Raw genomic sequence first — 18,586 nt, 5'->3', positions numbered from 1 at the left:
CTGAGTGTGATACATGCCACCCCTTCTCTGTTTTAGTGGAGACATACACATCAGTCAGGCTACCCCTGATATGCTCCACGCTGCTTCCTACACAGGGAGCACAGAGAATTTCTTTTTTTCTTTTTTTTTTTTTGAGACGGAATCTCACTCTGTCGCCCAGGCTGGAGTGCAGTGGCGCGATCTCGGTTCTCCGCAAGCTCTGCCTCCCGGGTTCACGCCATTCTCCTGTCTCAGCCTCCAGAGTAGCTGGGACTACAGGCACCCACCACCACGCCTGGCTAATTTTTTTGTATTTTCAGTAGAAACGGGGTTTCACCGTGTTAGCCAGGATGGTCTCAATCTCCTGACCTTGTGATCCACCCACCTCAGCCTCCCAAAGTGCTGAGATTACAGGCGTGAGCCACCACGGCTGGCCTCAGAGAGAATTTCCAAAGATGGTGAGAGGCCCCCTGGGTCTCTGTGAGTTTCCCACACACCCTCTCTCTGGAGGCTGAAATGCTCAGAATTCTTAAGACTACTAAAGGGATTGGGGTTGAAGAGGACAAAAGAGCCTAAACCCATTCCCAAACAGAAACAACTACATACCGTTTTGGTCTTCAGCACCACTGACTGAAAAGGAAAGAGAAGGATGTCTGAATAGGTGATGGCATGATGGTACAAACAAAGTCTCTTACTGCCCTGACATCGTTTCTGAACTCTTACCACTCCCTGCTGGGAACCAGGCTTGCCAAGAGCCTAAATGGACATCAGCCCTCTTTACCCACTATACATGCTCAGAACTCACACAAAGCATCTGATCTTTTTTTTTTTTTTTTTTTTTTTTTTGAGATGGAGCCTCACTCTGTTGCCTAGGCTGGAGTGCAGTGGCATGATCTTGGCTCACTGCAACCTCTTTCTCCTGGGTTCAAGTGATTCTCCTGCCTCGGCCTCCCCAGTACCTGGGGACTACAGGCACATGCCACCACTCCCAGCTAATTTTTTGTTTTTGGTGGAGACGGGGTTTCACCATGTTACCTAGGCTGGTCTTGAACTCCTGATCTCAAGTGATCCACCTGCCTCAGCTTCCCAGAGTGCTGGGATTACAGGCATGAGCCACTGCACCCTGGTCTACTCTTAGAAAAATGTATTCCATCAGTTTGCACAAACTGCCAAGTAGAAGGATACTTTATATGCGCAATATGCTTTTCTATTTTGAAGCCAGCAATAAAGTCAAGAAAGAATGAACTATCTAGCTGTTTCAGTCAGTCAGGGAATCTGGATAAAATTCCCACGTGGAGTCATCTGTTCTGTTCCCCAGGTCCTGACAACTCAAGAGAAGACTCTTGAAACAATTCCAAAGGGAAAACAGACAGTAGTCCTCAGTCTGCAATCAGGTGAAGAGTCAGTCAGATGTCCCCTAACACTGATAAATTTGAGCTACTGGTAGAAGACAGCCTGAAATCTGACTTCGACCACTCTTACCAAGCAAGGAGTCAGTATGTTGCTCTGTAGGAACTGAATCCATTGGGGATGGGAGGAAAGGAGAAGATTCTGTGGTGAAATAATTTCAGGAAATGCTAAGTTCAAAACAGCCAAAACACATTTCTCTTCTGCAGGACTTCACTGCCTTTAATATAAAAATCTACCATAAATCAGTAATGAAGATACAGTATGAGGTATTTTTCCCTGAACTCATTTAACCACAGACCCAGATATTTTCCTGGGCATCTGCTGAATGATACAGTGTAAAATGCCCCGGGAAATGAACAAAAGGAAAAGCCCAAGTGCGGACAGAACATATACCTTCTCCTACTATGTATGTAGATTCATTTTCTACCTCCCAAATCTTCAGAACAAGCATTCTTATGCTAAGGTAAGAAAACTTACAAGGTGGTGGTGAGTAGGGAGGGGATAGCATATGGTGAGAAAGGCTATGGACTTAGACCAGAAAATTCTCAGTTAAAACTGGGCTCTATGGTAAAAGGGTGATGCTAATAATGTCTATTTCATAGGTTGCTCTAAGGAATAAATATATGCAATGCCTAATCTAGTTTTGACACTCCACCACAAATGACAGCTATTATTAGATGGTGCAGATATGTAAGGTGTCTCCTTCCATGGCTAAAAGTGTGGAAATTGAGTCAAGTCAGTGCCATCAGGCTTTGGAGTGACAGCAAACACTTCTGAGCTCTGTATAGCTACCATGCAGATAGCCCCTCACCCAGGTGCTGGAGTCCTTTCTGATCCTTGTATAGCCGAGTCACTCTCTCCATCAGCTCCCACTTCTCACAGCAGCCCTTGTAGTTGACAAAGTTGCGAGCCAAGATCTCTTTCAGCTGCCGCACTGTCAGGCCTTCAATGTCCTCCAGGTCAGTCAGGTCAGACAGAGAGGCCCTTCGGCCTGGGACGAAGCTGTCCTCTGAGTCAATAGACTGCAATGGCAAAGAAGAGATCAGTGTGCTCAGCTCTTACCTCCTCAAGCTGTTTCTCCAAGGACCCCAAAGCACTCACCACATCATAATTTTGGTGACTGACCTCATGAAAGGTAGGAACAGAGACAGGATGAGTACCTGGCATGGGGCTCTGCATTGCAAAATTTACTAGAATCTCTTCCTGACCCATGATTCTGTGCTTAGGAGCAAACAGACACAGACCAACCAATCAGTGTGACACAGTACTAGATAGAAGTATGGTAGAAGGAGCGCTGGTTTGAGTCATATGACCCTAATTTTGAATCTTGACTGCTCTGCTGGTTAATGCTAAATAATATCCAGCAAGTTGCTTACCACTCTGAGCCTGTTTGCCCCTCCATAAAGGGGAGAGAGCAGTCATACCCCACAGGGTCCTGTAGAGGTTAAATATGGCTGCACATGAAACCCAGCATGGTGCTGGCCCTTCTCCCCTGGAGACTTCTACTTGCCCACAAGAGGCACATTTCCCTGGCAAGTACTCCTCTGTACACAATCTTGGCCATAGCTCCCTGGTCTGTGCTCTGGACTGGCCCTGCCTGGTTAATTGTCTGACCTCCTTCCCTTGACAATGGCTACAGTGTGCTAGAAGCAGGAGAAAAGAACAAGATTTTCACAGCAGCAGCACAAGCCTGCCCTCTGGCAGCTCTTGGAAAGTCAAGAGACTGGAAATATAATGGGCCATGAGGCTTCTCAGTCTCCACTATGACCTCACAACTCCTTATAAACACACTGACAGCTTCACAAGTTAACCTGGAACACTAACACTAAACCCTATCCCAAAAATATAATTTCGGAAGCACTATCATCACACATTTATTCTCTCTCCACCCGAAGAGGTTCCTAAGAACACCAGTGAAAGAGCAAAGGTGAAGACACAGACCCGAGCAGAGGCCCCACCTGGGTCTCATCCTCAGCAGGTGCTCTGGCCACGCTCTCCAGGTAGACGGGTTCCTCTTGATCCTGAGACACATGGCCATTGGCCTGTGGGAAGAGAAAAGTAACATCACATCTAGAGATGTCCCAGAGATCTGCATAGCATGGGCCTCTTTTCAACTCACACAATGTCCACAATGTATTCCCATCACGCCCAGAAATCCGGAGCCTCTTAGAGCATCATTACAAAAGCCTGCTCTCTGATACCAACTTTGTCAAGCAGAGAAACAACACAAATACATTTCAATAGACAAAGCCGCCCTCTAGAACAAAATTGCATTAATTCTGCACACACCAGGATGGCAGTAGCCACCACTCACCATCAATTTAATCTCAGCTTGAGCAACACAGGTGAAGGGAAGGTCACTGTGTCCATTCTGCTGCTGGACTGCTCTCTATCTGGCATCAAGGTTTTTCTTGACACTGATCCAAAATTGCCATCCCTATCCCTGGTTCTGCTCCTCAAACCATAGTCTGCTGGGTTTTGTTTTGTTTTGTTTTTTCCCCAAACTGTTTATACCATGTTTTCCCCTCCTTCACACTAAATCTCCCTGGCTTCCTTATCTGACAGTGATGGGACAAAGTTTCCAGACCATCACCACCCTAGTCTCTTTTCTGCCTAGTAACTACTCTCACATTCTGGAAATGTGTTTCCATGTTGAGCACACTATTATTAAGTGCTATGTCTAGACCTAGTCAAAGAATATTTTAATGTATCTAAGAATCTATTAGCCTAATACTATAAAACACTGCCTATGCTTATAGGATTTCATTATGCTTAGAATTTTCACTTCTCAAAAGGTTCCTCCTGAGTAGTCCTTTAGGAGGTTTGGCCAAAGAGTAGGCAGAACTGTGAGCCTCCTAATTCCATCACCATTTAAGCTACAAACCCCTCAAGTAGATCCTCCTCACCCACTACTCCCTGCATGCAAAGGGCCTGCTGTGAGCTCAGAGCAAAGAGGTGTCTGAGCTCACAGGCCTTTTCCACCAGATTCTGGGGATGCCAGTGAAGGGACAATCTGGGAAACCAAAGTCACCCACTGACCCCAGCCACTCATCCCACATTAGGATGCATAATATGGAGCTAATCAAGAGGAGGCAACCAACTGCAATGGAAATGAAAAGTAGAAATAACAAAATGCCAAGTGAAGGCAAGATCAAATGCATAGTACACATGTATAGGGATGGATCCAAATCAATGTCTTCATCAACAATGTTTTCTCTTAGCTTACTCTAGGTCCTCACTGGTCTCTCAGGCAGTGTCACCTTGGAATTACCCTGGAATCCTTCAGAGCCTAACCTGTTCCTAAGTAGATATCTTTCAGATGTCCTGTTTCCTAGAAAGAGAAATGACCTCATGCTGCAAAGCATGCTCTTGTCTTTCCGGTTTGCCCACTGGTTAAATAAAAATCCGAAACTAGTATCTGTCCACAGTTGTGCTTATTGTATACCTTCCTTGCCTAGCAACTATTATTGCTAGGGCACTAAAGGTAGAAGAAAGAACTCTGGTTGAGCAAGTATTATAAGGAAATTTACATTCTAGGTGCAGCTCACTGGTGAACTTGTCAGACAGCACTGCGTAAGTTACTTAATTCTTCCATGCCTGTTTTTCCTGCTTGCAAAGTGCAGCTCTCACCAGAACAGGGGATGTAAGCAGACATTAAGGTCTCCTGAAAATCTCAGAGGAAAAGTACCCACTTAGATCTTGTATGTAGGGTCACCTTTAGGTGCAATCTGGAAATTTCTGGTTAATGACAGGAAGCTTATAATCTTTCATTGAAAAATCTACCTGAAGGTTTGGTTGGTTTTTTGTTTTTGTTTTCTGAGACAGGATCTCACTCTGTTGCCCAAGCTGAAGTGTGGTGGCACGATCACAGCTCACTGCAGCCTCGACCTCCCAGGCTTAAATGATCCTCCCACCTGAGCCTCTTGAGTAGCTACAGGTGCCCACCATCACGCCCAGCTAATTTTTGTATTTTTTTGTAGAGACAGGGTTTTGCCATGTTGCCAGGCTAGTCTCAAATTCCTAGGCTCAAACGATCCGCCTGCCTCAGCTTCCCAAAGTGCTGGGATTAGAGGCATGAACCACCATGCCCAGCCAAGGTTCTTTACAGAAAAAGAATTCCTCAAGTTCTTTTCCTAGCTCCTTATACACAGAGTGCTCACAAAACACACACACACACACACACACACACACAAGCAAAGGGAAGAATATATAGCAGGAGTTAAAATCTGTCTAGCAGACCAAGAGTCAGAGCTTAGGAAAGAGTTAAAGTACAGCTGTGGAGAAAAACATGCTCAGGCCAAAAAGGGAGTTAAATGATTTTACTGCAGTTAAATTATGCTATCACATTGGCCTTTATGCCTCAGTGCTTGTCCAGAGCTGAATCAGGGGGCCCAGTCCTGGCAAAGGAAGTGATCATAAACAAGCAGCAGCAGCCATCCACATCATGTGTAGGAACTAACAGCACTAGCACTATACCAGCTGTAAGTAGCTCAGAGCTCTTTCAGACATGGTATCACACATTCAGGTCTCTCAAGATCCTGGCAAGATCAAAAGTGGTCTGTGATTACTAACCCCATTTCATTGTTGTAGGCTCAACGTTTGCCCAAGGGGACCAAGAAGTCAGTGACAAAAGGGGATGTGGAAATTAGATCTCGTAGTTCCTAATTCCCCCATATTGCCCAAGCCCTATATCAAGGGTCCCCAACCCCTGGGCCACAGACTGGTACTGGTCCATGGCTTGTTAGGAACCCAGATGCACAGCAGGAGGTGAGTGGCTGGCAAGCGAGCATTACTGCTTGAGCTTCGCCTCCTGTCAGATAAGTGGTGGCATTAGATTGTCCTAGGAGTGTGAACCCTGTTGTGAACTGTGCATGCGAGGGATCTAGGATGCATGCTCCTTATGAAAATCTAACTAATGCCTGATGATCTGGGTGGAACAGTTTCATCCTGAAATCAACGCGCCCCAGTCTGTGGAAAAATGGTCTTCCAAAACCAGTCCTTGGTGCTAAAAAGGTTAGGGACTGCTGCTATAAATAACAGAGTCACTAAGGCACTTCTGCAACATCACCACTTCTTATACAACAGTTATGTCCACTGGCCTCACTCTAATCCAGGAGTTAGCTGGTCTACGTGTCCACCTTCCCTCTTCTGGGGGCTTTTTGAGAGAGTATATTACTCATTTCTGTACTCCCCAGGCCTGGGTCATGATTCAGTTGATGTGCTGCTCTTAGCTTCCAAGCCCCCCAGGATAATGAAGAAGCAGCATACAAGTACAGCATGCCAACTACTCCTGCTTCCAGTCAGTGACTGGTAAGAGAAGCAGTGTCTTTGTTTCCCCACCCTTCCTTACCTCCATATAGCCCTTTGCTTTCCTATATTCCTTGTGATGGTTACTAAGGAACTAAGTTCCCAATCCAGCCAATGAAGACCGGAACAAAGGAATTAAGTTGGAAGACAAATTGGACCAGAACTAAATCTGATGGCTTAATGGTTATTTTTCTCAAAATATTTCTGGAATGATGAACTTTAAAAAAATGTCTAACTAGGATATGTGTGTATTAAAAACAAAAAGCAAACAAAAAAATTTGGTACTGTGCATATCATCTCTGAAGAAAGCCAAAACATGAGTCTGATACCCAGAAAACACTTGGTGCACCAGTAGTCAGAAAGGCTTCACATAATCAAGACACTTAGCCTTATACCCCATTCTCACAACACAGGCAGGAGAGGAAAATGAAAATGAGCCCTCAAACTGGCACGGACTGGCAAAGACTACAAATGGGCCCTTACCTGCTGATTCTCCTGAACCTGGGCTGGGGGAACAGAGGTGGCTTGTGCAGATGAAGAGGGGAGGTTGGGTGAGGTAGGTGGAACCATGCTGGAGTGAGGCTGGGTTAGGAAGGCCTGCTGCTCAGGAAAGTCTGGGGACAAGGTGGAGGCATGAGTCCTGCCCTCCTGGGAGATTATAGGCTGCTGGCCAAGGACCAAGAGCACCAGCTCTTCTTTCTCCCGGCACATTTCGGTAGAGATGTCATGGAGGCTGAGATAGTCCCTCAAGTCCTTCACCTTCATCTTCATGAGCTCCTCTCGCTGAAAGGCTGTAGCTCGAAACCGTTGGCAGAGAAGGCAGAGGCGGGGCCCATTCCCCACTTGGCTCGAACAGGTCATGCAGAAATTTTTCTTACAGTCCAAGCAGGTCTGCTGCTTAGAGGAAGAGACACAGGAAACCATGTCAGATTGAGAGAACAAGACAGAGAGTGAGATGGGAGCTTCAGAGCTGCCAAGCCCAGCAGGATCTCCTCCAGTCATTCTTACTTTTACTAAGCTCTCTCACATAACTAAGGGTGCAAGCCACTTTCAGATTTTAGATTAAAAGCCACTCAGGGGTGGCAGACCTCCAGTGTGTATTGTGTATATCCATGTACAGGACACTTCACGTTTATTATTTAATTTGAGGCTTACTTTATTTATTCACGAAGCACCTGAGGTATTAATCAAGACTACCAGCTTTAGAATCAAAAAGTTCTGCATTTTTATTAAGCCTCCCCTCCCTTATTTCTTGCAGTATCACCTTGGGTGTGTAATTTAGCCTCTCTGGTGCTCAGTTTCCACATCTGTGGAATGGGGTTGATAACAGTATCTACCTCATGGGGTGGTTGTGAAGATTAAGAGAGAATTCATTTAGCAGATCTAACACAAAATGAGTCCTCAACAAGTGTTAGCTGTTTTATTATAGCTAGGAAATATTAGCTAACGGTGAGAGCCAGGATTCAAATCCTAAACTATAATTATTTCTGCATGAAGGTTATGGTGGTTGTTACAATTAATATTAATTTACTGAAGTGCTTCTATATGCTAGCTTGTCATTTAATTCTCAAAGCGACACTGCAAAGTAGGTATTAGTGTTCTTCCCTGATCCACAGACAAAGCAACCGAGGCTTAGGGAGATCAACTACTGTATTCAAGGTCAGACAGTAAACAGGAGAGCTGGGATTCACACTCAAGGTCTGTCGGAGGCTAATGCTCATGATCACATTCTTCCCACCAGGCCATGCTGCAGAGCTTAGTTCCATTCAAGCACGGAACAGTTCTGAGTCAAGGGCCTGGCTTCCCATCTCCAAATTCCCCACCCACTGCCCCATCGACATAGGCTCCCCACTCCAGGAAGGTCCACTCAGAGTGCTGGGAACCCAGTGGTGCTTACGACCATATCCAAGACAAATATTTAGATAGCAACGGGAGACCGTCTGGACATCAGGGTACTCTCGTTACTGAAAGCACAGAGTGTCTCAGTTAGGCAACGGGCGCCTGATGGGCAAGCTGGTACTGCCTGGCAGCAGCTACTCTGGCAGTCACTGACAACACACGAAGGCTTACTCAGCCCACAGGAAGCAATCCTCAGCCTCTCACCCCACAGGCTGAGCAAGCACAGTGACATCTGGCTGAGCTCTGTTCTGGCCAAGAGCATGTCACACCCCCAAAAAGAGAGGTAATTCCTGAGCACACTGGGATTGGCCTCGAGGGCACCCTCACTATTCCTTTAAAGAAGTTAAAAACTTTTCATCCTGTGTTGACTTAAGTAGTAACTTAAATATTTCTGGTCCATCTTTTCAAAATATAGAAAGCTGTTCAAGCTAAAAAAGAATGCTTAAGAGACAAGATTCTCATAGTCAAGATCACAGACACTCTGGACTGAAGTAAATGTCTGCATAGTTAAGATAGTTATATGTTTTGTCTAAGTATCATTCATATAGTAAAAGGAAAAGAAAATAATATTTACCACCCAGTTTTGGCTATTAAGACTTAGAAGGCATTGCAAAGGGACATATATCAAGCTCCCTAATTCTCCACACAGTTATAACCAAACAATACACTGTTCAGAGACAGACTTAAAAGGATGCATGGCTGCACTAGCAGTGTAACGGTGTTGGCACCAGTAGCCACGCAGGCAGAAAATGGATGTTTTCAGGTATTTGGGGTTCATTCACATCTAAAGCTTTTCTATTGGGAAATGAAGTGTGCTTAGGATGACTGAGACTGAAACAAACAGGCTTCAATGTCATAAACCTGTGGGCCTGACATGGAATATTACTTAAGTCAATGCAGTTTGACAAGACCTAGCTTGACACAATTATAAAGCCTGCATTGCTCAATCAGCCAGATCCAAACAACTCTCTATTCTTTCTTCAAATGTGTGTGGCTTGTTGGATGCAAGATCAGAATGCAGACAGCAACCTAGCTTCTATACACCCACTGGCTCACAGGGGACTCTGAAATAAGCTGGCATCTGAAACACACCCTACAGGAACAGGATAGGGCTTGAGGCTAAAACCCCAGTTTGCAGTGGAAGGAGAGAACAGGAGGAAAGGAAAAAAGGGCTGTCAACAAATGCAGGCAGAATGAGCAAAGGACACGCTTATGTATAAATTCTACCAAATGGTTCAAAACAACTGAGTAACCAGGTAGTATGAAAGATGAATTAGTGGAGGCAACCAACGTGCCTGCAGAAATGCCCAGAGTGCACTAAGATATCCAGCATCACAGAACTGGCCATGGCACCTCAGGTGGGCACCATCCTTCAAGGATGCTGTGTGCAGGGCTCTGCTGGCTCCCGTTTGCCAACTGCCCTTCCCTTGCTCCTACTCCCTCCCACCCCTATTCCCTGGAATATGGGAAATATTACATGAGAGAATGTATATAAAACCTTAGCACAAGGTAGATGCTCCAGAAAAGGTAAAACAGTCACCTTTAATTTCTTTTCCCCTTACCGGCACCTAAGACCCGGTCCTCTCTTAACACTCTGAGATCTGAATATCACTTCCATGGCTCCAAGCATAACCTCCTCCTCCAACTGGTCCAACTAAAGAGGCTGGGTGCCAGACTCCCTCCAAAACTGTCGGTCACAGCTAAACCACAGAGAGGTATTACCAGTAGAGGTGGGGTATTTGGCTTGTGGCAAAATTACAGTCTGCCATTTCTCTTTAGGACTGAAAACTCAGGGAATGCAAGGGCCACATCTTCCTTATGTTCTCTCTATAAAGTCCTGAATGTTATCAGTGCTTTGCACCCAGAAAGCAATCAGAAAATACTGACCATAATGAAGAAAAAGGAAAAGAAAAAGACAGTAGGATCCATGCAATCATTTCAATTCAAGCACTTCTAGAAAAAGACATTTTGAGAGCCCCTGGCTGTTAAATGCCAAACCCTTAAGATAAGAATGCTGATCCACTTAAGCATGAAATTACAAATGAAAAATTCTCATAGATGAAAACACCCTTAATATTCACAAAATTCACTGTAAATTGCACAAAATTAATTCATACTTTTGTAGCAAGAAAATATTGTACCAATAATCATCTTTTACCATCCAAACTGGAATTTTTCTTCCCCTCACAGAAGCTCTTCTTGTTACACACACTTTTCTTTTGTCACATTGTATGGTGTGCACTGTCCTCACCTCCCTGTGCGACTGCAAGCTCCCTGTTAAGCAGGAATGACCTTCTTCATCTCTGCCTCCCTAGCCCAGGCAATTCCTGATACACAGTAGATATTCAGTAATTCATTTTCCAATAAATAAGAAAAAAAGCACCTTATTTTAATCATTGCCTTGCTTCTCTAGGCACCCAGGCCTATAACTGTCATCTTCTACTCGACATGCTGAACGTCTTCTGGAGGGGGCTTTGGAATCAAGGACCTGGGTTTGAATCTCGGCTCTGTCATTTAATAACTATGTGATCTTGAGCGCTACTGAAGTCAAGGGAAAAGAATGAGTATTTTAATATCTCTCATGCTATTTGTCAGGAATTTAACACATTCAATGTTCTTCTTAAATTTTAAACCCTGAGCCCTAGTTTCTCATATGTAAAATGGGATTTGGGAGATTCTATAATGTATATCATAGCTATTGTGCGGATTAAATGAAATAAAAAAAATTTAAATTCCTTAAACAGTCCTTTGCACATAGCAGATGGTTTAAAAGTATGATTTCCTCTCAAATTTCGCATGATCACCATTTTAACATCATATCCTATCACTTATTCTGGGCTGCAAACTTCCCATTCTGCAGAAAAATGCAGAATGCAGGAGTTCTTTACCCAGGTGAGGGTTTACCTTCTGCCCTAGTCCTGCTTGATCACAGATAACTCACTGTCTCTGGAAGAGGGAGGGTGCACACCTAGACACCATAATCCAGCCAGTAATTTTACTTCCAGCTCACTCATTTGGGAAGCATGGCTCCCAAGCATTTCAAATGAAATCTGCTACAGTAAATAAGCTCCAGTCTTTGTTATGGTCCTAATGTATCTGAGGCATCCTTAACATTGTTTTTGATAAAAAGAACAAGTTAATCTGCAATCAGGTCTTTTGTGATGGTGGCTAATGAAGTAAATAACATCAAGTGCCTACGACATTCTAAGCATCGTGCTAGGCACCCTTCATGGCTTTCTTGTCTCACTTTATTCCCACAACACTGAAAGATGAGGACAACAATCATCCCATTTTATAACAGGGAAACTGAATCTCAAGAGAGGTTAAATCATATAGCTAGTAAGCAGCAAAGCTGATAACTGAATTCAGGTCTACTGACTCCAAATCTATGCTGACATGCTTTGCTTTTGCTTTTACTTGGTTAGTTCTCCTTGAACATTTTTGTGAAAGGGACAGGTCTGGGTCACCAGCATTACACAGGGAAAGGCAAGGTTGCAGGCACTCAGAGGGGTCAGCAGTGCTTGCCCATGGTCCATAGGCTGCAGTGGCAGAGCAGGCCAAGAAGTCAGCACTCACCTTCCTGGCTGTGCTTGCAAAGTGAGCCCCACAGGACTTGCAGCTTGGTTCCAGGCCTGTTGGGGAAGGGAAGGAGCTGTACCCAGGGTTGGAATAGGCCTGCATCCTGGCTCCCTGGGGTGGTGGGACCTCTTCAGGCTGTCCATCCAGGCAGAACCAGTTGCAGCAGGTTGCCCACATGATAAAATCTGGTGCAAGGGAGGAAAGGGGAAAAGGTCAGAGTTAAGATGCACCTCTACTGTCCTTTTGATGTCCGAGAGCACAGGTGAGCAGTGATACTCAATCCACACATGCCACCAAGGTAGAGGGGTGGATGTGTTTTCAAGGATCACAGATTTCTTTTTTTTTTTTTCTCCCGAGACAGAGTTTCGCTCTTGTTGCCTAGGCTGGAGAGCAGTGGTGTGATCTTGGCTCACCGCAACCTCCGCCTCCTGGGTTCAAGCAATTCTCCAGCCTCAGCCTCCCGAACAGCTTGGATTACAGGTGCCCGCCACCATGCCTGGCTAAATTTTTTGTATTTTTAATAGAGACAGGGTTTCACCACATTCGCCAGGCTGGTCTCAAACTCCTGATGTTGTGATGGGCCCACTTTGGCTTCCCAAAGTGCTAGGATTAAGGCGTGAGCCATGGCACTGGGCTGGGGAAGACTATTGTTAATTGCTTTATATAAACAATGCAACCCGGACTCAAAGAAATAAAATATATAGCTAATATATAGAGAGTTAATATACAGAGTTGAGATTCTACAAACCCAGGTTTTCTGACTCCAAACCTAACATCCTTTTCCCCATACTATGTTGTCCATTCATTGATTTCCCCTCCTGCCAGCCAGTAAAACTACTCTTACATTTGTACCCCCAATCCTAGATAAACTTCTATCACAGCACCTATTATACTTTCTTGCCCAGGTATATCTTGCTCTTTATTTTCTATTACTAAGCCATAAATTCCTCCAAGGGCAGGGAATATTCTTCCATTATGTACCGTACTGTTCCCTAGCACTATTGTCCACGTAGCAGAAGCTCAACAAATATTTGCTTCCTTCCTGAATCAGAGCCTCTGTAGGTTTATTAAGAAGTGTTCAGAGCCAGGTGTGGTGGCTCACGCCTGTTAATCCCAACACTTTGGGAGACTGAGGCGAGCGGATAACCTGAGGTCAGGAGTTTGAGACCAGCCTGACCAACATGGAGAAACTCCATCTCTACTAAAAATACAAAATTAGCCAGGTGTGGTGGCACATGTCTGAAATCCCAGTTACTCAGAAGGCTGAGGGAGGAGAATGGCTTGAACCCAGGAGGCGGAGGTTGCAGTGACGGGAGATTACGCCACTGCACTCCAGCCTGGGTGACAAGAGTGAAACTCCATCTCAAAAAAAAAAAAAGAAGTGTTGGCCAGGTATGGTGGCTTACGCCTATAATCCCAGCACTTTGAGAAGCCAAGGTGGGAGGATCACTCGATCTCAGGAGTTCAAGACCAGTCTGGCCAACATGGCAAAATCCCATCTCTACAAAAAAATACAAAAATTAGCCAGGGGTAGTGGCACACACCTGTAATCCAGCAACTCAGGAGGCTGAGATATGAGGATCACTTAAGCCTGAGAGGCAGAGGTGGCAGTGAGCTGAGATTGTGCCACTGCACTACTACACTCCAGCCTGGGTGACAAAGTGAGACCCTGTCTCAAAAAAAAAAAAAAAAAAGAAGTGTTGGTTTATTACTCCCATTTTACATATCAAATGCAGGTACTGGGGACAAAGGGGTGATGATTTCTACGATCAGAAAACAAAGAGGATCTGGATTGAATCCCTCAAATGTCAGAATAACCCAACAATTGTAAGAGGGCCCACTCAAATGCCAAGCATTGATGTGAGATATGAGTGTTTTTCTCAGTCGACTAAAGCAGCCAATGTAGACACATTGAGCCTGAACTCTTTGCTTACAGAGATAATAAACGAAACATTTAGTGTTATTATTCGATAATCAGTTCACACAATAGAATGCTCTGCTGCCTCCTGACTCATTGTTTTAACAAAGGCACTTTCATAAAGTGGAAGGAACTAAGAAGCCAACTGATTCAACCTGGGTCATTTTATAGAGGAAAAAAGAATGAGAACCAGAAAGGGGAAGTAACTTCCTAGGTCAAATAGCTCATAACCTTAGACCTCTTCACTTCTCTAGGTCCTTTTTAGCTTTCCAACACTGCCTCCACTGCACCTGTGATATAATTCTCTCCCCTGCAGGGGTCCCTGGTTAACACCTGTCTCCCCAACTTGCCTCTGACCCCGACCACAACAGGGATTGTGATAGTCTAACAGTGCCCAGTTAGACAGGTAGCTCAACAAGAACCAGCAAATGAATGAATCATATCCAATATCTAAGTCTTAACTAATCACACATTTGTTCAGTCTTCAGCACATCAAGAACATTTCTCTCTTGACTCGATATAACCTGTTTGAGGGTTCTAAGTTCCCAGAAGAGGAACTTAGTTCCCAGGAACTTAAGTTCCCAGAAGAAGAATTGCAAGTAATCTGGCCTTTACTTGCAATTAACAGTTCACATGGAATAATGAAGTAAAGAGTTCTTCACAGAGTGTGTGTATGATAAAGTAAATGAGCTCTTTGTTGGCAAGAGAATGGAGATAACAGAGGAGGAATAGCCCTCTGAAATAGATATTTTGTAATTTTTTTTTTTTTTTTTTTTGAGACAGGGGTCTTACTCGGTCACCCAGGCTGGAGTGGAGTGGTATGATCTCAGTTCACTGCAACTGCCGCCTCCCAGGTTCAAGTGATTCTCCTGCCTCAGCCTCCTGAATAGCTGGGATTACAGGCATGTGTCATCATGCCCAGCTAATTTTTTTTTTTTTTTTTTTTTTTTTTTGAGACAGGGGTCTTACTCGGTCACCCAGGCTGGAGTGGAGTGGTATGATCTCAGTTCACTGCAACTGCCGCCTCCCAGGTTCAAGTGATTCTCCTGCCTCAGTCTTGCAAGAAGCTGGGATTGTAGGCATGCACCACCATACCTGGCTAATTTTGCATTTTTAGTAGAGACTGGGTTTTGTCATATTGCCCAGGCTGGTCTCAAGCTCCTGACCTCAAGTGATCCACCTGCCTCGGCCTCCCAAAGTGCTGGCATTACAGGTGTGAGTCACCATGCCCCGCCAAATTTTGTAATTCTTTAAATCACATGTTGATAGACAAATCTGAGACAGTGTGTAATAATAAAAAGAATATAGAATCTGGAATAAGAAGGCCTCAGTCCTAAGTCCTGCTCTACTACTTAAAGGCTGTGTTATCTACCTCTAACAAGTAATAGACTTTCTGTACTTCATTTTTCTCATCTGGACAGTCTGTATGCTATAAAGCACTATATAAACATTAGTTGTTGTTATCTGCATTATAACAATGCTTTTAACTACAATTTTTCTGGGAAGGCAAAGGTACAAAAAAAACCTAATAAACCTACAGATTTCACAACAATTACCATCTGGCTTTCCAGGCTTGTCCCCTGCAAAGAGGACAAGGTTGTAGACAATTCACTAACTTTTTTTGGGGATGGAGTCTCATTCTGTCGCCCAGGCTGGAGTGCAGAGGCGGGAGCTCAGCTCACTGTAACCTCTGCCTCCCAGGTTCAAGTGATTCTCCTGCCTCAGCCTCCCGAGTAGCTGGGATTACAGGCGCCTGCTACCATGCCTGGCTAATTTTTGTATTTAGCCAGGGCTAAATACAATACATGTTTGGGCTGAAGATAAAGGTTTGGGAACACGTGGCTCACCCGAAGTACGTAAAGCCAGAGTGGGGCCGGAGACTGATTAGATGGTCTGGGTCAGAAGAGAAGAAGGCACGGGAAAACCACATCTACAAGGCAGCAGGGGAAAGCCCACAGCAGCACAGAGGAAAAAAGAATGCTCAGAGAAGGTGGAACTGGAGAGTGTTTTTAGTTTCAAGAAGAAATTATCAACGCTGTCAAATGTCTCAGAGAACAGAATACAAGGAAGAATGCAAAATGCCCAATAGACTAAGGTTTAGGAAAGTGTCCATATGTGTTCTCTGCCTAAGCAGTTTAGGAAGAAATAAGCCGATAATCATAGGTTGGAAAGTGAATGAGAAGTAAGAATTCACACAATTCCAAGGATAAATTATTATTTCAAGAAACTTGACTGTAAAGTGAAAGGAAGAGAGAAGGCAGTTGCTAAAGAAGATCTGGTGTCACCAGGATAAATGTAGACATATTCACAAACTGCTGAGGAGTCCCCAAAAGATTAAGAGACTGTAGAGGAAGTGAAGCTGGCAATAAATGGGAGTAGGAGTAAAGGCTGGAGTAGAAAAAGAAGTGATCCGGCTGGGCGCGGTGGCTCATGCCTGTAATCCCAGCACTTTGGGAGGCCGAGGTGGGCGGATCACCTGAGGTCAGGAGTTCGAGACCAGCCTGGCCAGCATGGTGAAACCCCATCTCCACTAAAAATACAAAATTACCCGGGTGTGGTGGCACGCACCTGTAATCCAAGCTACTCAGGAAGCTGAGACAGGAGAATCACTTGAACCCGGGAGGTGAAGTTGCAGTGAGCCACAGCACTTCAGCCTGGGCATTTTGAGCGAAATGCCGTCTCAAAAATAAATAAATAAATAGGAAAAAGAAGTCATCATGTGATCAGGATTAGGGGGTAGGTCTATTCCCAGGCAGGATAAAAGTCACTTCATTCACCAGACAGTGGGACAGAGGTGAAGGCAGGTGTAACCAAATATACGTTTATAGTATTAGCAATAGAAAAGTGGAAGTACGAAATAAACAGGAAAGGGGCTAGGCACAGTGGCTCACATCTATAATCCCAGCATGTTGGGAGGCCAAGGCAGGAGGATCGCTTGAGGCCAGGAATTCATGATCAACCTGGGCAAGACACTGAGACTCCATCTCTATAAAAAACAATAATAATAGGCCGGCCGTGGTGGCTCACACCTGTAATCCCAGCACTTTGGGAGGCCAAGGCGGGCGGACCATGAAGTCAGGAGATAGAGACCATCCTGGCTAACACAGTGAAACCCCGTCTCTACTAAAAAAATACAAAAAATTAGCCAGGTGTGGTGGCGGGCACCTGTAGTCCTAACTACTTGGGAGGCTGAGGCAGGAGAATGGCGTGAACCCAGGAAGCAGAGCTTGCAGTGAGCCGAGATCATGTCACTGCACTGCAGCCTGGGTGACAGAGCAAGATTCTGTCTCAAAAAAATAAAAAATAATAATAAAAATTAGCTGGGCATGGTGGCACGCACCTGTAGTCCCAGCTATGTGAGAGGACAGAGGATCACTTGAGTCCAGGAGGATGTAGTGAGCTATGATTGTGCCATAGCACACTCCAGTCTAGGCACCACAGTCTAGGCAAGTTTCTGTCTCAAAAATTTAAAAAATTAAAAAGGAAAGGGGAGATAGATTTAGCCACAAGAAAAAAGTAAACTTTTGTTCCACACAAGGAATCTACAGGTTGTAAATTTTTCCTACAAGGACTTTGCACAAAATGGGCAGACCCACCTGGTAAGGCACAATCAGTAGGAAAAACTAGAAAGTTGTATATTGTTTAAATCCATGTACTTTTTTTTTTCTTTCTTTTTTTTCTTGAGACAGAGTCTCACTCTGTCACCCAGGCTGGAGTGCAATGGCACGATCTTGGCTCACTGCAACCGCCACCTCCCATGTTGAAGTGATTCTCCTGCCTCAGCCTCCCGAGTAGCTGGGACAACAGGGAGCTACCACACCCAGCTAATTTTTGTATTTTTAGTAGAGATGGGGTTTCGCCATGTTGGCCAGCCTCATCTCGCACTCCTGACTTCAGGTGATCCACCTGCCTTGGCCTCCCAAAGTGCTGAGATTACAAGCGTGAGCCACCATGCCCGGCAAAAATCCATGTACTTTAACAAGCGCTTAGGAAGCACCAGCTATATTGTGGGTACTGGAAACACCAAAAGTGATTTCGACTAGGTCCTTGTCCCGAGGGGATCTGGGGCCTTGAAAGGCATATAACTCAACTTGAACATCTTGATATAAGACAGAAGAAAACTCTTCTTTAGCTGGAGTCAAGAGAACCCATCTTCCTCCATACTATTTTTATTCTCTTAACTTTGGTTCTAACCTTAAGTGCCTCTTCTGAACATCTCTGAAAGAAGAGCTATCAGCCTATTCAAGTATTTGGCTAATTTTAAAAAGGAGGCTGGCTGGCGTGGTGGCTCAGGCCTGTAATCCCAGCACTTTGTGAGGCCAAGGTGGGCGAATGACATGGTCAGGAGAGCAAGACCAATCCCGGCTAACATGGTGAAACCTCGTCTCTACTAAAAATATAAAAATTAGAGGCCGGGGCGCGGTGGCTCAAGCCTGTAATCCCAGCACTTTGGAAGGCCGAGACGGGCAGATCACGAGGTCAGGAGATCGAGAC

The 18,586-nt window shown here is 44.8% G+C and overlaps 1 protein-coding gene across 2 annotated transcripts in view; it reads right to left on the bottom strand.

Moving 5' to 3' along the window:
• Positions 1-18,586, bottom strand: part of RFFL (ring finger and FYVE-like domain containing E3 ubiquitin protein ligase) — a 64,919-nt gene that overhangs the window by 5,465 nt on the left and 40,868 nt on the right. For both annotated transcript variants that reach the window (XM_011968579.1, XM_011968580.1), the window contains exons 2-6: positions 12,172-12,359; positions 7,180-7,590; positions 3,348-3,431; positions 2,201-2,411; positions 586-609 (exon numbers count right to left, since the gene is read on the bottom strand). In XM_011968579.1, the coding sequence (XP_011823969.1) occupies positions 586-609; positions 2,201-2,411; positions 3,348-3,431; positions 7,180-7,590; positions 12,172-12,359 (918 nt within the window). The remainder of the gene's footprint in view (positions 1-585; positions 610-2,200; positions 2,412-3,347; positions 3,432-7,179; positions 7,591-12,171; positions 12,360-18,586) is intronic.

This window comes from Mandrillus leucophaeus, unplaced genomic scaffold, assembly GCF_000951045.1.
Source record: "Mandrillus leucophaeus isolate KB7577 unplaced genomic scaffold, Mleu.le_1.0 Scaffold849, whole genome shotgun sequence".
Lineage (NCBI taxonomy): Eukaryota > Metazoa > Chordata > Mammalia > Primates > Cercopithecidae > Mandrillus > Mandrillus leucophaeus.
Note: the sequence above shows the minus strand (reverse complement) of the source record. Positions and strands in the feature narration are given on the sequence as shown.